This window comes from Neophocaena asiaeorientalis, unplaced genomic scaffold (assembly GCF_003031525.2).
Source record: "Neophocaena asiaeorientalis asiaeorientalis breed wild unplaced genomic scaffold, Neophocaena_asiaeorientalis_V1.1 scaffold1097, whole genome shotgun sequence".
Classification (NCBI taxonomy): domain Eukaryota; kingdom Metazoa; phylum Chordata; class Mammalia; order Artiodactyla; family Phocoenidae; genus Neophocaena; species Neophocaena asiaeorientalis.
In genome coordinates this window covers 251,528-270,498 of record NW_020174697.1, presented here as the reverse complement: position 1 = coordinate 270,498, position 18,971 = coordinate 251,528, and the positions used below count along the sequence as shown (strand labels likewise).

The 18,971-nt window shown below is 37.4% G+C and overlaps 2 protein-coding genes across 4 annotated transcripts in view; one reads left to right on the top strand and one right to left on the bottom strand.

Annotated features, from left to right (window-relative positions):
• Positions 1–1,051, bottom strand: part of OCRL (OCRL inositol polyphosphate-5-phosphatase) — a 57,481-nt gene extending 56,430 nt beyond the window's left edge. Inside the window, exon 1 of the mRNA XM_024758959.1 lies at positions 986–1,051. Within this exon, the coding sequence (XP_024614727.1) occupies positions 986–1,051 (66 nt within the window). The remainder of the gene's footprint in view (positions 1–985) is intronic.
• Positions 1,052–1,067: 16 nt separating this feature from the next.
• SMARCA1 (SNF2 related chromatin remodeling ATPase 1) overlaps positions 1,068–18,971 on the top strand; it is a 68,209-nt gene continuing 50,305 nt past the window's right edge. For all 3 annotated transcript variants that reach the window (XM_024758970.1, XM_024758974.1, XM_024758973.1), the window contains exons 1-9: positions 1,068–1,142; positions 5,676–5,762; positions 7,789–7,955; positions 8,299–8,399; positions 8,506–8,606; positions 11,188–11,367; positions 15,008–15,163; positions 16,312–16,443; positions 17,412–17,480. In XM_024758970.1, coding sequence (XP_024614738.1) covers positions 5,736–5,762; positions 7,789–7,955; positions 8,299–8,399; positions 8,506–8,606; positions 11,188–11,367; positions 15,008–15,163; positions 16,312–16,443; positions 17,412–17,480 — 933 coding nt within the window. In that variant the 5' untranslated portion in view covers positions 1,068–1,142; positions 5,676–5,735. The remainder of the gene's footprint in view (positions 1,143–5,675; positions 5,763–7,788; positions 7,956–8,298; positions 8,400–8,505; positions 8,607–11,187; positions 11,368–15,007; positions 15,164–16,311; positions 16,444–17,411; positions 17,481–18,971) is intronic.

Sequence of the window (18,971 nt, the reverse complement as noted above, 5' to 3'; positions counted from 1 at the left end):
TGCTCTTTGCAGAAATCACACTTGATTTCAGATTGGGAATTTAGGAAGGTGTGTTAAGGGAAATTAATCATGATTTCTTTCCACTTTGGAAAATACTTGCTTCATTTTGGAAATTGTATGTTTTGTGATTGTTGTTTGGTATACTGTGTTTTATATGTTTTGCTATCTTTTGTCCCTAATGACTGGAATTTTAAGACTAAGATGTTAATCTTCCCGTTATTGATCAAAATAACTGGTGGGGAGAAATAGAAACAATAATATTTAATAACTGACATTTGCATACCCTTTACAAAATGCTTTTATATCCATGGTCATGCATATTATTGGTGTTGAATTACTACTAAATAACAACGGGGATACGAATAAAATACACAAAAAAATCACAATAACTCAACCCAATTATTAGTATTAGGCACCTACCATGAGTTGCCCGAGGTTCTGTGGGGACCTTGACCTTGATCCCCAGGACTTTTAAAATTCAGTGGTGAAGGCAAAAGAAGGGCTCCTGCACATTGGCCATCCGAGAGGTATCAGACTGGAAAACAGAGCGAATATACGTAAAACCCGGGTCACGCTTTGCCTTGTAAGTGAATGTTTGCAGCTGCAATCTAGAGATTGAAGGAGTGCTTGTGCTTCTGCAGAATTTACGAAGGTGGGAAGAGCACCACCAGTCCCCCTTTGGGGACCTAGGAAAGGGAAGTCCCCAGAGGGGTTCTGGGCTTTGCAAATGGTGAGACAGACCTTCTACAGTACAGTTATAAGCAGAGGAAAAGTTCTTTGTGCAAGAAGGGGAGAGCGCCCCGAGGTACAAAGAGCAGATTTAAGGGGAAGAGGATTCTTTCTGCACACATCTGCGAGGGGAGCTGAGGCTGACTGTTGAAGTGGGGCAGGGTTGAGGGTTATTTAAAGAAGGGGGGCCCCAGTGAAGGGGTTGGAAGCCAGTGATTCCCCACCCTTGCTCCATCTAGCTCTTTCCAGTGCAGACACTGCCGCCGCCCAGGAGCCCTCGTCCCCTTGCTCGTCCCCCTCCTCGTTCCCGCTCCAACGCCATGGAGCCGGACTCCACCTCTAAGGAGGAGGGAGCGGCCGCCGCGGCCACCGAAGCCACCGTGGCCAAGGAGAAGGGCGAGAAGAAGAAGGAGGTAAATAGGAAGGGGGTGTGTGTGCGGTGGACAAATCCTGCGCCGGGCCCCTCCGAGGGGCCCAAACCCTGACCTTTGGGCGCCGACAGGTACCCGCGGAGCTCGGCTGGGCTGGGGGCGGCGGGCGCGCGGAGTGGGGGCGGCGGAACAGTCTAGCATTCGCTCCCCTCCCCCTTCCCTTTACGCCTCCTGGAGGCCGGGGGCGGGGCGCGGGCGCGGCGCGGGGCGGCGGGTGCCCGTTATCCCGGGACTTGGGGGCTGGGGAGCCCCTGCACAGCCCCCGGCCCGCCTCGCGTTCCCGGAACTGGGGTAACGGGGTGGGGGATGGGGCCGTGCAGGAAAAAGCCTCCGCCTCTCCCTCTCCTCTCGCTCGCTCCCTCTCCCCCCCCTTCCCGTCGGCCTCTGCCTGGGAAATCTGGGCCCTTCAATCCCACACTCGCGCAAAAGGGGTTTTGCTGGGGGCTTATTTTTTTGAAATTTGAATTTCCAGGTGCCGGTGGTTGGAAGGCGGAGGACGATAGGAGAGACTTTTATTTCTTTGATTGGCAATGTCGGCCCCTTGGGTGGCAGGGAAAAAAAAAAAATCATCCCTCGTTCGTTTGGTCCCCGCCTGCTGAGTTAGGCGGGGGTGTCACCCCGAGAAAATGAGCTCTCAGCGTTGTACCCCCGCCTCCTCCCAATCCAAACCCCAAACTGAGGCACGGTGGACGCTGGCTTAGGAAAATTTCCAACGTGTGCACCCTCACCCTCTCCTGCCCCGCCCCCGACGGTATAGTGTTTCACTCCAGGGCCACCCAAATGGTCCCCCAATCCGGCCCCAAGCCTTCCAGGCTTCCGCCTCCCTTTCCTAGTGGGCGCTGCTGGCTCCTGGACACACGCAGGTTTAAAAAGAAATTTTTTTTTAAACTCAGCGTCGCCAGGATGAACTGCTGCTAATGTACATAAGGGGACGGCTCTGACACCTATTAAAGCCAGATCCAGAAAAATATATATTATCTCCATAAGGCATATTTCATATGGGCCGAGACGTGCAAATAAAACTATGAAACTCGTTGAAAAAATTGAGATTAAAAAATAGGATGGGGCATAAGGATTTTTGATGTATAATAAAATTGTGGAACGGATCTTTTATGGCTGGATTTTTTTCCGTTTACGAGTAGACATATCGCAATTAAAAAAAACGGTAGGTAATTAAAATTATGCTTTAGAGATCTCCAGTGGCTTTGTCTGGATCATTATATGATACTATATGACCAAGTGAAAAGCTATTGAGGGAAGTTAACACCTTTCGCCGCGAATTAGAGTAATTTTAAATTCAGCAGTTGCTTCAGTGACATATTTTACTGTTACAAGGTTGACTAAACAGAAGGACGATTGTAGTGCTAAGTGAAAACCATAGAAAACATACGCATATTAGGATCTATGTGGTACTTGGATCGGTAAGACAATATCGATGATTAAAGCTGGGCCAAATACCAAGCATCAGTATAAATCAATGTTGGGAAATTCAGGAGTGCGTCTAGGTGCCTTTTATTCCCTAGATGGGGTAAATGTAAGTGCTCCGCTGTCTTTTGTATGGCAGTAAAGGTTGTCGAATTTCCAGAGTGTATAAATTTTTTGAATTGTGAAGAGACTTGGAATCAATAAAAAACCTGTATAATCAGAGAGTTGATGCATATATATTACTACAACTCTGTGGCCTGATCAGAAATTGCACTAATAGTATCTCATCTGTCCGCTCAGCGTAGGGAAATGAGGTGCTGCCTGGAAGGAACTTTCTGGATATCTGAAGTTTACTGATTTAGTCACTACATCTTTTTAAATTTTTCCTTAAAAATCTGAGTAGTACCAAAACATCTATTTGAGTGCTTTCATTTGTACCATTGCTTCAAATAAAGTAAATCGGTACCTCCCTCCAATCTAAATATTTACACACTGCCTTGATGCCTTAAATGGTGTCCTAAAAGTGCAGATTAAATACCTTTTTCTCATGTCCGCCAGTTATTGTACTCTGACAGTGATACAAAGGCATTTGAGACCTAGGAGGTTGTTTCCCCTCAAATAACCACCTCCCAGACACTTTGGTATTGTGCTGATTTTTTCATAATTTTTCAGTCTCCTCCCTCAATTGTCAGGCTAACTATCACTTTTTAGACACTTCATCTACTTTCATCAGAAAGAATGGGTTTATGATAAAAGGACGTAGATGTAACAAAACCTTTCATTTAAAACAATTGCAAAATACAAAAATACAAGGGATCCAGAGGGGAGAGGGAGATAACCTGAACACCAAGCAGAAGGGCTGTTAGTGCAATGGAACTTAAGTTTTAGTCCTGGGCTTCTGCCATCCTTTCTTGCTGTTGCCAGCGTGCCTTCTTCTAGTGGTCGTTCCCAAGTCATTTGCTGCTGCTTTTATTCTCTGTAGAATGGGAAGCCAGATTATCAAACTTGCTGGAATTGCGTATCAAACAAAAGAAAGTAGGCTCTGAATGAGAGCATTTTCGTGATGCATAAAGTAGATGAGAGTGGATTATCTTGTGACATTTAGCTACAGAAGGGTATTTTTGCTTACCTTCTGGTTCTTGAACTTCCTCGGTTTAAGTGACAGTTGGATAACCTAACGCTGTGAAAATTAGAGTTGGTATTTTTGGTAATGAAAATGTCAAGAAAAAGGTCATGGTCTTTAAGACAGGGCATCTTGGTGACCTTGTGCTGCATTCTCATGGCATCTAGACTACCAGATGATAAAATCCATAAGGAATTCATTAGAATATCTTAGTCACCTTTTATCTTTTCTTGTATGAGAGGCTCTATTTGTGAAAACATACACAGACACAAATGGAAAGGTTTAGAAGGTAGGTATTTTAAAATTTGTTGTGGAAGGTAGTGCCAATTAAGTAATTACCTACAGCTTTTAATGGCAATGCTCAAGGTTAGGAATTTTAATTAGCATATAATTAAAATTTTATGGTATTCTACCACAAGGTAAGCAAAAAAGTAAAGAGTAAAATGTTTTTCTAATAATAAAGCTTTAATTTTCTATAAGTGAAATTTGTATCCCACATTATTAGATATATACTTGTGTATGTGAGGGAAAGTAATTTTGAAACTTGAAAACCAGATTTCATTTAGCTTTTCAGGGAATGATAAAGGTGTGGATTTTGTTATCGAATTTTCCTTGTTGCTTTGAAAATAAAATAGGGTTTCTAGTGTATGTGACAGTTTGAAAGTGTGGTATTGAGGGCATTTTAGTAGTTTCTATTCTCATCCATCCAGAATTACATTCAGAACATCCCACATACATACATATGAGATGCTGTAAATCAAGATGGCTGTTGTTTGGGCTAAGAATAACTGAACAATATCTGATCAGTGCTCCAAAGGAGAACCCTGACCAGGGTCAGATTCCATAATCTTAGTCTGGATTTCCTCAAAATAGAAATATTAGTAAATGTTAGAAAACATTTATTAACTACTGGAGCCATGTTTTTCTTATGTTTAAGATCACATTCTTCTGTTGATTTATGACCTAAGTTTTCAGGAACAGGCTGTCAAAAGCCATGCTCAAATGGACATAATTTCTTTAGTTTTCACAAACAGATTTGTGTTTTGACTTTGCAGTCTGTGTTAAAGCTGGAATACTCTCCACTTTGGTACTAATGGGTAGATTTGTGTTTTTACTATTTTATTTCTTGATTTCTTACAGAGAAGGAGGTGTATTCTACATATCTATTTCTATTTACAAGTACCAGCTTTGTCTTTATAAAGGATAGGATGTATGAGATAACCCCCTAGATAATTTCAGTATTTTAAAGTAGCTGATTTATATTACTTTTCACTAAATTACAGTTTTTTTAAATATCAAAGGTTAATAGTTAATAGCCCTGAGAAACTGCTTCTACAAAATATTCGTGTTTATAAATAGTTTTAAAAGGTTTTCTTTCCAGTAGGAGAAAATTAGCATAAACCAAAAGTTTGAAACTGTACTATTTCATTATTTTAAATATAAATGATTGCATTGCAGTACATAAAACAGTTTGAATGTTCTAATTAGAATATAAAACAATATTAAAAAATCATATCTTTTCAGGAACAAACCACAGTCTTTTCTTCTGAAAGTTTGGCTTGTTACATAAAGAAGTGTTTCTGAGAATTAATATTTACTTTCCTTGAATTCTTTGGTTTGTGGTTGATAATAGTCTAGATTTTAAATCTCCTATTTGGTGGTTATACACTTTCTTGCACTTTAAATTAGACAGTAGGTGAAAAGGCTCATTTTCCCACCTTTTGGTTTTTATTTTAATTAATGTTATTTCGCTGGCTTTCACAATTCTTCAGATTTTTTTTTAATTGGACCTCAGGTGCACAGAACTGGATTAATCATAAGCCCTGTTCATGGCATGCTCTCATCATTGGTCCAGGCATGGCCCATGTTGATTTATTTATTTAGTATTTAATTACTTTTTACTTTCTTCAAATGAGAATGTTGACCTTGCTTTGCAATTTGATGATTTATTTTCTTTGAAATTCTAGAAAATCCTTTCTCCATTTCAACTCAAACTTGCTGCTAAAGCTTCTAAATCTGAAAAGGAAATGGATCCAGAATATGAAGAGAAAATGGTAAATATGTTCTTGGCTAGGATAGTGAATACAGTAGTTGATTTGTATAGAGGACATGTGAAAGATTAAAAAATACATGTGTTTATATAGTGAATACAGAATCATAGGTTTTAGAATTGAAAAGTAATTTAATATATCATCCACCGTAATAGATTTTTGATGGATAAATGAATCTCCTCACTTTCAGATGAGGAAATAGAGTATCAGAGAAATGATATGGAATAGTTGGGACTGGAAGGCACATCTCTTCACTTTTGTTTAGCACTCTTTACCCCATAATAGGGTGTTTTATGCTAGAAATATTTTATCCACGAAGTGAAAGTGTAAGTGGATAAAATATCAATATGGCTGAGAGAAAGCAGGTCACAAAACCAGCCTGGTATTTTCTTCTCCCTCTCTCCTTGCTCTGGATATGTGAATGAATGCTACACATTATGAAGCATGTAATATGGTAATACATTTTCCTGAGGGAAGGCTATTTGCCCAATGTATGAAAATATTACATGCTTAAGCAGTATAACTGCAATTACACCCACCTATGGCTTTGCTCTACATTTAATTATTTAATTTTTAGTCACGAAAACCCATATTTCAGCTTTAATTTAAACTAGACTTTTATGCCCTGGGATCCTTCAAAACCAGTGAACTTGGTTAACTGAAAAGAGAAATTAATAGGCAGTTAGAACTGATTGTTTTTTGGTCAAGGGGCTGTTTTTGAAGTAATATTATAAAAATTAGTAGAGATGAAGTACATTTTTTGGTTGTTCATGGTGATTTTACAAAACTCCATGCCTTAATGTTTAAGGCCACATCTAACGCAGACAGTTAATGTTTTAACAGCTCTAAAAACAACATTCCAGTGAGGATAACATAAAATGGAAAGGTTTTGGCCTTCTTCCAGCTACTGGTCTGAATGTATTTGTCTAATTCTTATATTTATGTTAATGAATTCTTGTAAGATTCTGATGTTATTAATTATGCATCCTTCATTGGTAATCAAGTGTTCTCTACCCTGTGGTCAGAAAGTGACTGGGAATTAAAAAATCACCTTGGTTTTTTTCTTTATCTTGATCTTTTAGGATTTTTTTAGTGAAAAAAAGTTTTATTGCATTTATTGGTATAAGCTATATGACCTTTTAAAATGTATTGAGAAATTATATATCGATGTTTCTTTCTTTCTTTCTTTAACATCTTTATTGGAGTGTAATTGCTTTACAATGGTGTGTTAGTTTCTGCTGTATAACAAAGTGAATCAGCTATACGTATACATATATCCTCATATCTCCTCCCTCTTGCGTCTCCCTCCCGCTCTCCCTATCCCACCCCTCTAGGTGGTCACAAAGCACCGAGCTGATCTCCCTGTGCTATGGGGCTGCTTCCCACTAGCTCTCTATTTTACATTTCGTCGATTTTTAATTGTTAACATATATCAACTATTTCACTTATATATGTGTGTGTGTGTATTTTTTCTCCAAATCCTCACTTTCGGGAGAAACTTTATATACTCTTAGCATGAAACACAATTTTCCAGATCACTATATTTGAAGAGAGAAATGTATTGTACCATGACATTGAAAGTATTTTGAGACAAGATGACACTGTATTCTAAGATTTAAATTGTTTCTAGATGAAGCTTGAAAATTCTTGGTTGGCTTTCCAAACCATTCAGGATTTGCCTTTTGACCCCAATTCTTTAAGCAGAGTACTTCTTATTGAGTCATTTATTAAGTCTGTCGGATCACTTGGCTTCTACTCAAACCATCTGAAAATACCATTTTCAAATTCTGCTACTTACTAGCTGTGGGAACTTGGGCAAGTTACTTACCCTCTCTGTGCCTCAGTTTTATCATCAGTAAAATGGGGATAATACTAGTACCTACCTCATAGGTTTATTAAGAGAATTAAATGGGTTAGTGTGTTTAAAGTGCTTAGAACATAGTACAAATTAAGTGCAATATAAGTATTTGTTAAATTTTGAATGAACACAAAAAGAAATCATTACTTTTTCTTTTGTCTTGTAAATTAGAAAGCAGATCGAGCAAAGAGATTTGAATTTTTACTGAAGCAGACAGAACTTTTTGCACATTTCATTCAACCTTCAGCACAGAAATCTCCAACATCTCCTCTGAACATGAAATTGGGACGCCCTCGGATAAAGAAAGATGACAAGCAGAGCTTAATTTCTGTTGGAGAGTATGTTGGCATCTGTCTCTCTACTTTCTTCCCTCTCTCCTTCCCTCCCTTCCTCCTGCCCCCCTTCTACCTCCCTTCATACTTCCCTTCCTTCTTCACTTATTCAGTGTGATTTTATATTCAAAAAATATGGTTATTGTCAGTGTAAGTATGTTTTGGGGACAGCAATATTTCTTATCTCAGTAGAAGTCAATCAGTAAAAAGGTAGGCTGGTTCTACCAACTTCTAAGCAAGACTCCAGATGACCCTTCTTTTTTCATAAAAGATATTAACAGTGTATACTGACTTAATTGACACCTTAGCATTTGGGTTGAATACGAAGGTATTTCTTTTCTCATTTCAGCTACCGTCACAGGCGCACAGAGCAAGAAGAAGATGAAGAGCTGCTCTCGGAGAGTCGGAAAACATCTAACGTGTGTGTTAGATTTGAGGTGTCACCTTCATGTAAGTACTTCATCATGTTGGTGTTTTTTGTTTCCAGTTTAGTTTTAGAAAATTTTATTTGGTTGTATTAATGAAATTATGAGAGCCTTGATTTTTTTTTTTTCAGATGTGAAAGGAGGACCACTGAGAGATTATCAGATTCGAGGACTGAACTGGCTGATCTCTTTGTATGAAAATGGAGTCAATGGTATTTTGGCTGATGAAATGGTAAGGAGTTGGTAGCTCAAAACACATTCTCAGTTATCAGTAATTTTATGTAAATTTGAAATACCTGAGCTGAATTTCCCCCCTGGGGTTTGGAGGCTAATTGTTTTATTTAGTTGTAACATAAAAGGCATTTGTGAAGTCTAGAATTGTTTCTTTAAGTAACCTCTAGAACATATACTTCCACAGGCCACAAAATTCTTAGTGAAATTTTCTCAGATGGTATAAAAAAAACCTCCTTGTACTTTTGTTGATGTTTGCACTATGGCCTCCAGGAAGCTCAGAGCCCTAGTGAATACCAAAATGGAGCATCAGTGTAACTTTTAATGGTCTGCCCATTGTGTCCTTTGTGCCTTTTCCTATCCTTTAGCTTTTAGTCTTACTTTCCTTGGCCCCTCTTTATTTCTTTTTGACCATTAATTTATGTTCCATGTTTTCATTGTAGGCTACCTGAAATCCTTTTGGGAATGAGGTGGCGATAGAAACCAAACGCTAAATGAATGAATGTATGCATGAGTGAATGTAAACGCCTCCATGTGTGATCAAAGAAAGTGTGAGGAACAAAAAAGTGAAGAGCATTGTTGAGTCTTGACGGTAGAGTGCCAGCTGGGAGTCAGGAAATGAGCTAAGGAATGATGGACATGCAGTTGTCCCTCCGTGTCCGAGGGAGATTGGTTCTGTGACTCCCAGGGATACCAAAATCCATGGAAGCTCAAGTCCTTATGTGAAATGGCATAGTACAGTTGGGCGCTCTGTATCCGCGGTTTGCCATCCGCAGATTTTGATCTGTGGTTGGTTAAATGCCTGATGTGAAACCTGTGGATTTTGAGGGCAGACTGTGTAAAAAAAAGACCAAAGAGAAAAAGTAAGGCCATTTAAGATGCTAATTCATCAGGTCAGAGGAGTATATGAAGACCTGGTTTGGCATTTTAAGACCAAATGAATAAGGTGGGATTTAAGAGAGGGCAGTGATACTCATATATGTGACTCTGGAGCCATATTTACAATCACATATCCATACGGGCCACATGACTATCGATGCTCTATAGCTTGTAGTGTAGTAGTCAGTCCCATAGGTACTCATCCCTGGCTAAGCAACTGTTAGGTGTGTGGCAAGTCCTTTAAATCAAGGGTCGGTAGCTCCTTATATTTAGTATTCTGGGTTGGAAACTACAGTCAACTCAGACAGGGAGGAGCTTAGTTAATTGGACAACAGAAAGATCAGGATTTGCCTCAAGCTCCTCTTGGCTGCAGCCTGTCTAAAGATCCTTCATATTGAATTTATGCTGACACCAGCTATGTTTTAATTACTAAAAAGGGGAAAGGTACTTCGAGTATAGAAAATTTGGAAAAAAGTTGAGAAAAAATTAAAAGTAAGTTATAATTTTGTTACCTCGAAATAACCATAGTTAACATTTTGGCATATTTCTTTTTAGTCTTTTTCCTCTGGTTGTATTTATTTTGCATAGCTGAGGTCGTGTTATATATGATTTGGTATTCTGATTTCTTCACATTCATACATATTTTCCACACAATTAAAACATTTTGGTAAGAATAGTTGTTAATTACTGCATAATAATTAATCCTAGGGAGGTTCCATAGTTTTATTCATTTCCTCCCTTATTGCTGGTCATATGGATTGGTTGAGAGTATATATTATATATATGTATATCGTATATGTTGATTGATATATATGTATATATTTGATATATAATAATACTGTTATGAGAACCCTTGTAATTTAGTTTTTCTGCACCTCTCAAATTATTTCCATAGGATTTCTAGAAGTGCACTTACTTGGTTAAGGAGAATAAACATTTTAAGATTTTAATGCATAAGATCCATAAAACTCATCTCATAAGTGAAATATCAGATAGGATAAATGCTATAAAAATAGCTTTAAGCTTAGGTTTATAAAAGCAATGTATACCTTGTATAGCGATAAAGCCAGAAACTGTTTTGAAAGGTCATACAGCATAGGACATAGTTCCCTTTCCCAGAGGTTAGGTAGTGGATTCATGGGTGTTCAGTATATTATTTTTTAAAAAGTCCACCGGACTAGGTGATCTAGAGTCCTTTCTGGCTGCAAAGTTCATCTATGTTCTGTTCTTTTATGATTCATTAGGTCTTCAAGGGTGTGAGATGCAAGTATAGAGCTACATGCCCCTTGAAATGCATAGTCTGAATATTTCATGTCTGGGCTGTAATAATGTTGGGGTCAATGGGAAAGAAAGACCGGTATCTAAGCAGGCTGATAAAGGAAATGTGTCTTTGTGAAATACACGAAATTCCTAATTTTGCAAACTAGTAGAAAAAATAATATAGGTTGCTTGCTCCTTTAGGAGTAAAAGTCTCCTAAATAGAAAATTGCTTTGTTGAGCAACTTTCTAACTGCAAGTTCTTAGCTTCTTTTTGTGCTCAGGGTAAGTATTGAATTGGAATGTTTATTCATTTAAAAAAAAAGTCTTTTAACTTTTCCCTATGTGAGATAGTTGGCAAATATCTTTTGTAAAGTTGCTACTAACAGATGTTTCATTAAATAAAAAATGTTTATGGATTTCTTTTCCTTGTGATGATAACGCAGGGCCTTGGTAAGACTTTACAGACAATTGCTTTGCTTGGTTACCTGAAACATTACCGAAACATTCCCGGACCTCACATGGTTTTAGTTCCAAAGTCGACTTTACACAACTGGATGAATGAATTTAAGCGATGGGTCCCATCTCTTCGTGTTATTTGTTTCGTTGGAGACAAGGATGCGAGAGTAAGTGAGAAACAGGTTTAAAAAGGCAATCAAGGGTCACATCATTTCTGGGGTTAAGTTTTATTGCTATAAAAGACATTCGAGTTGACTGCTACTACTAAATATCACTTAAGTTGTGCTTACTCTTTGGTAGGCTCTTTTGTAAGTGCGTTTTATGTATTAATTAAGCTAATTCTCACAGCACTCCTATGAGGTAGATGTGTTACCTATTCATAACAGAAAATCCATTATTATGCTTATTGGCATTTACTTTTAACTAGCTCATTAACCTAAGCATTTTGAATTGCACTTTTAAGTGATGTTTTATTTTAAAAAATCTTACTTTATTGACAGTCTATCTTTTCAGCGATTCTATCATTTGTGCTGTTTTGATGCCAAAAATGTATCAATTTGCATTTCAATTTTTTTGTTTAAATTTTCTACTTTTGACTTCGACTTGTTAACACACGCACATGCACACGCACACACACATGAATGGAACGTTTTCTCTTTGTACTGCGAGCCTTGTGTTTTGTGTTTATGCATAGACAGCTTTCAGTTTTGATCTTTGAATAGAAAAATACATGTGTGCATACATTCTTAGATAATATCAGAAATTCTGGGCTCTTGTTTAAAGTAGCTATTTGTCAATCTAGTAGGCTACAATTATTTTAGGACTGTTGAATTAATCTAAAAATAATGAATTATGCAAAAATACCAAAATGAATAATCAGTTTAGAAAGCATATGATTAAACTTGGTCTTTATTTTGCCTCTAGAGAACGTAGTTTAGAGTAAAGATTTATTCTATTTTACATATTTAGATGGGTTATCAAAAGATATCCTCAAAAGAATGGTAGCCTAATGAATTATGCGATTTTATTCTTACCATTTTGCTTGAAGAAAAATTACTTAAAGTTATTTAAATTTAACTTATAAATAATTTAAATATTGAAATACTGAGCTCATAAATATAGAATTACAGGCTTGATTCTTCCCTATGCCTAATATTTCGCAGTAGCAAATTAGTCACTTAGAAATCTTTCTGATTGCTGCTATTATATAATGTAATACCATTTCTTATAAAATTTTGTATTTCTAAAGTATTGATTTGTTTTGCTGAAATTATTCGTTTTATGTATGTATGTATGTATGTATTTTTGGCTGCGTTGGGTCTTCGTTGCTGTGTGCAGGCTTTCTCTAGTTGCAGCAAGCAGGGCTGCTCTTCATTGCAGTGCGGGGGCTTCTCATTGCAGTGGCTTGTCTTGTTGCAGAGCACGGACTCTAGGCGCACGGGCTTCAGTAGCTGTGGCTCGCGGGCTCTAGAGCGCAGGCTCACTAGTTGTAGCACATGGGCTTAGTTGCTCCGCGGCATGTGGGACCTTCCCGGACCAGGGCTCGAACCCATGTCCCCTGCATTGGCAGGCAGATTCTTAACCACTGCGCCACCAGGGAAGTCCCTGAAATTATTCTTGAAGGTCATAGATATTGAGAAATATCTAGGCTTGTGTTGTCATCATGTCTCAGTAAAAATGTATGTCAGTGGTTTTCGACTATATTATGTGGAATCCAAGGGTTTCATGAAGTGTCTCTGGGAGTTTTCAAGAAAGGGTGGATGTATTTAATTGGTGACTGCCCTATCTCTACCCCATGGGAGGTTGAAATTCTTCTAGACACTTCAAAAACTTCTTAATCATGAAAACTAACCTTCAAAGTCAATGTTTTGCAAATTGCCACTCATTAATGGGTTGGGGTTCAGTTTAGTGGGTGGTGACAACAATTTTTTAAAACATTGAGACAGAACAGAGTAGAAAGTAGCATTGAGGATATGTATTGCTTCTTTCAATATACACGCCCTCAAACATGTATGTATATACTGGATTGTGACCTAAAATACAATTTTACTGTGGGCCATGGTCGAAGAGTTTGAGAACCAGTAATTGTTAATTACATAAATAATTAATGTGCCATATGCAACACTTAAAGATTGATGTCATTATGTGTAGAGAAAATCCAGATCATTATTTATAGACAGATCTGAGCCTTTGTACCACGTGGGATAGATATATTGGATCTTTCTATTTTCTTGGCCTTCTGTAAACACTTTATGAGGTCAGTATTTTGGTAATAAAGTATTTGATGTAGGCTACAGTAGGTATTTAATTGAGGTAGGAAATTATTAGAGAAAATCCTGATCCTGTTTGAAGCTAATGTAGTCCTGAAGTATTTAGAGGTATGATTCCTAAACATAGTTTTTGACCCCTTCCTTTCACACTCCAGAGGCATCAAAGGTCATGGACATGGAAACAGGAGATCTGGTCTTAATTCTGTCTTTGCTACTGACTGTGGTGTTGAATGAATCTCAAAGGGCCTTAATTTTTGTCACCTATAATATGAGAACTTTTGGATTATGTAATCTTTATTTAATATTCTGTCAAGGTATTTAACTCTGAAACTATCAAGTAGTTACACAAATTTCAAAGAAGAGCTAATTTAAATTAAAATATGTATATGTTCTATGAAACTGTATGAGGAACCATTAAACTGAGTATTTCACAAAATCAAATAAGGGTAAGGTGTATGCAGGACTAAATAGGGTCTGGCACCCTGGTTCTTTTTATTTTGCCTCTAACTCCCTAATGTCTTAATTAACTTTTTGAATACCACTTCCCAGGGAGCAGCTGAGATCTACAAAGGCCTTTTATTTATCCTCTACTTCAGTCCAGGCAATTCTTTTATACATAGTGGGCACTCATTGAATATTTGTTGAAAGAGTCCCTGGCGTGTTTGATGCATAACTGAATTTATGAAATAATGACTTTGCAGTGAGCAGTCAATTTTGTTTATGCACTGTAACTTCAGATTTACAGTACTAACCAGTCCCTTCTCAATGTAGATTTTGCTGCTCCCTGTTAACCTTTGTGGCTTTATTTTGACCTGTAATAAAAAATAATCTGGAATTCAGTTAATACAAGTTAAAAATGCTTTCAATCAACTTGGCTACCACATTGGCCACTGCCTATGAAGATTTAAAAATAGTTTTAAATAGTCTCACTGTTTTAAATAGACTCATGTACCGAGAGAGAGTAAGTCCCCTTTGTAAAATCCCATTTGTAGCCTCATAACATCAGGAATTTCACAAAGACATTAATGGGCTTTCGTGACTCCTTAACAAAATTTATGACTCATCCCTGCTAGAAAGTGAAGGAGACATACAAGAGATCTCAAAAGGTTGGAATCACTCATATATGTTGAGCTTTTTCCATTTATTGAAGTGCTATCATGTTGGTAATGCTTGGATCTTGGTAAGAGTATGGTATTCAGAAAGTAGTTCCTTTGCCCACGTCCTTTTGATCCTTTGTGGTATGAAGAGAGAGCCTAGTAATTGTCGTCTTCTGGTGACATGAACTTCTCCGGTTCATTGAATATGCTGTACTCGTTTAACGGAAGCCTTTGCTTCTCTTTTGTCGATGAAAAATATTAGCATGTCATACAGATAATTGACCACCAAAGTATCTTTGGGCCTCAAATTTCCTATCTGTAAAATGGATGAGACCGAATGATTCCAAGGGTCTCTTAGAATTCTTAATAGTCTGTTGATGCTTTAATTCTGTGACATCTTGTCAACATATTCTAATATAAGGAACTTTATTTTGCATCAGGCTGCTTTTATTCGTGATGAAATGATGCCAGGAGAGTGGGATGTTTGTGTTACTTCTTACGAGATGGTAATTAAAGAAAAATCTGTATTCAAAAAGTTTCACTGGCGATACCTAGTCATCGATGAGGCTCACAGAATAAAGAATGAAAAATCTAAGGTAAGCTAGTTCTCAACATCTTTATTAAAGTTTTCTTTTAACTACAATTTCTGTTTTTGTTTACTTCTCTGTATTCGGAATTTAAAAAGTGATAGAAGGTTGTGATTTTATTCACAGAATGTGAAAGAAAATCAGTTTTTAAAATGATTTTGAAGTTTAAATGATTGAATATAAGACAAATGAAAATTGAGCCCAGTTTTTATGTAAAGAAAATTAGGTGTTCATTTGTTATAACTGTTGCAGCCTAAGTAACTCTGTTATGCTACAGTATTTTAATATTTTGGCAATATTTGGTGTATAAATGTCATTTGCATTGGTTTATTTTTTGAGGAGCTACCTTACGTGTATTCATATGGATTAGAAAAAATCATTTCCTAGAATTATCTGACTTGTGTGAATTAGAGTGTGGTGTTAACATTGAAAAATACCAACATTTCTTGCCATTCAACTCCATCAACAGTAGGAAAAGCGTCAATTATTATGATGAACCTCTCTTTGGATCACTGGGCTGCTTTGGGAGAACCAGGGACACAACTGAAGCAAAATCACCAGGTGGTGCTTTTCAAATTAGAGTTAATACCCGATAAGAGGACGCATGTTAGAGAATAATTGTTAATTTAAGAGCACTATAAAAATGTGCATTTTTATTGATAAGATTACTGTTCTTTTATACTTTTTGTGCTTTAATTTTTGTGGTTTTATATTTAGAAAGTTAATATAAGATATTCGGGGAAAATGGGCTCAAGTGTGGTGCTTAAAAATTGTGACCAGGCCAAGTTAGAAGTTGGCTAGGCATGGTGGATGAACATGATTGGCAGGGAGAAGGCGATACTGTTGTATAAAGTGACTAGCCTGAATTCCATAGAGTTCTGACTGTTTCTGTGGACCCAAAATGGAAAAAATAAATTTTTTAAAGTGGGGGAACGGTCTCAGGTGTGACTATGATCTGCATTCTTGTAAGTGTAGAAATGCCTAGAATATTTTGTTCAGTTGTGCTTCACTGTGGCAATGTCACCTGAACCAGGATATTTTGCCACAGAAAATTAATTTTCAAGTTTTATTTTATTCAAAAATGTATTGGGTTGGATGAAGAACTGATGAACATTCTAATAAATAAAACAATGTTGACGTAACTATTATTTTTCTAGCTTTCAGAGATTGTTCGTGAGTTCAAGTCAACTAACCGCTTGCTCCTAACTGGAACACCTTTGCAGAATAACCTGCATGAACTCTGGGCACTACTCAACTTTTTATTGCCTGATGTCTTTAATTCTGCAGATGTAAGTTTGTCATACGTTTTAAGTGTAATTTTCTTATGTTCACAGACATCTGTTTTCAAAGCATAGAATGCAGATTGAAATTGATAGTTCTTTTTCACTTGTAATTCTTTATTTGTGTTTTGATTTTCTCAGAAAGGTGCTCTTAAGTAGAAATTTTTTCAAACGGGGATATTTAGAGAAATAATGTTTCTTTTCTTTGAGATTATCCTGCCTGTTAAACTTTGCCTATATAGTAACATTGCTACCACAACTTATGACATAAGGTAGACTGAGTTCAGAATAGTGCTTTCTAAATTTTCTTTTAATTAAATTGGAAGGGTTTTCTGCATACTAGTTTGGCAGGTGGAGTCATTGAAATAATCTTTAATTATTGCAGGTATTAACATTTGGTGAGTACTAAAGAGCTTATAATATGTGATATGAAAAGCAACATATTTTGTAAATGTATAATTTATACTGATTTTATCATTAACACGAGGTTATGCTAGTGCAGCAAACAGAATTGAATGATTTAAGGACTTTGGAGCTTGATTTTCCTCATTACTGATATTAATTGATAATAAAAGTACCAAGTTCAGCTATCTATTGGTTTGTATACCTTATCTTGCTTTTGTTCATTTTTACTGTTTGATTAACATTTTCATTAGCGTGTCTTCGATTTTTTATTCTTATTCCTACTCCTTTTAACTGGATATAATGCTACTATGGTATGGGGAAGCCTAATAAAAGCTTTTTAAGGAAAACCTGCTGATGGAGTGCCTCTATAATGCGGTTCAGATTTTGTTAACTGCTCCAGTATTTTATCTGTTTTCAGAAGTAAATAATATTGGCCATCACAGTTAACATATTTTTTACAGTGCTTTTAAAATGAATTATTGCTATATGAGTTGTATAAGAATTTATAGAATACTTCATTTATTAAAAAAAAACAACTGTGCACTTACTGCAGAATTTTCACCCCTCCACAGGACTTTGATTCTTGGTTTGACACTAAAAATTGTCTTGGTGATCAAAAACTTGTGGAAAGACTTCACGCAGTAAGTAATAGCAGACAGGAAAATTTAGTAATTATATGTATATAACTGAGCTAGAAAACAAGCTGCTATAGAATCTGTTTGAACTTGTGGATTTGCTTCTGGGCTCAGTCTCAGTGTTTTTCCCTCTCGACTTTTCTAATAGCCTCTTTGGGAGGCAAACTCCCACTGTATCCTCAGCTTCTCTATGGAACAGCTCTTCTGCTTTGGCTGTCTCCCCAGGATAATGTGGTTCTCTCCCATAGAGGCTGTTCACTCTCCCGTACCCCACAGGTCCTTGAGATTGCATCAGTATTCTCCTAGTTCCCCAATGCCGTTTCAAAACCACTGCTTCTCCACTGTCATGTGTAAAACTCTTCCTCTGAGGCTCAAGTTATCTTGCAAGTCCATCCTCCGTCCATTCTTTTCTCTGTCATCTACTCATTACCAGGTGACCCCCTCACATTCATTGAACACCAGTTTTCCCTTCTTTGTTAACAGCTTCTTGTATCCTTCTCTTTCACTCATATTACTCCATTTGTATCTGTCCTGTTATCTCACAGAGATATCCAGTGCCTGGACCCCTGCTTTACCCCCATCTGTCAGACCATTTCTGTTACATTTTCTGTATCCAGCAATGAGCCCATGTTCTATCACTTGAACCACTTTTTTTTTTGCCAATATCTCAAACTCCCTTGCTCTCTAGATCTGCCATTTCTGCCCTAAAAGCCCTAAACTGGAATTATGTAACTGTGTCTCTGTCCTATGGGTTTGAATTCTGCTTCTACCACTTACTAGCAGAGTGACCTGCTCTGTACTGGGGCTGCTCAACACTGATAAAGAAGATTACACCCACTGTAGAGGTTGGAGCCACTACAGTTTCATGTTCCCTAACGTAAGCTGGGATTTGATGATGTTGGTGATCCTTCAACATGGCCTTCTTCAGCATTCTTTCTCATTTCCTAGAACAGCTATTTCAGACTTTCCCCAAGACCTCTAACCCAGGTGTTCCCTGCCCTTCTCCTTTCTCAGCAAGTACCATCATTCCTTTCTCAAAGAGAAAATAGAAGACATTAGGTAGGAACTCCTTCAAGGATATCTATCTTCCAAGGATATCTGCATCTGTGTTACCTCTGTTTGAGTGGAAGAGGTCTTCTTTCTCCCAGCAATGGCTAATTGTTCCAACGTGAACCCTGGATCTCATCTTTTCCTGTTTCCTTATGGACTTTTCCCCTTGATTTATCCTTTTTATTGACTGAATTTTCTACCTCTCCTTCCATGTTGGCTCTTTTCCTTCAACAGGTAAATATGCTCAATTATCTCCCTTATTAAATCCTAACCCACACTTAGATGCCCCCACCTCACATACACAGAACAGTACTCCCTCAACACTTTGTCCTTCTCGAGCTGTGATTCTGGTTTATTACCTTGATGGCTAAGCTATTTGAAAGTTTAGTTTATCCCCTCTATCTCCACCACCAAATCTCCCATTTTCTCTTTTTTTTTTTTTTTTTT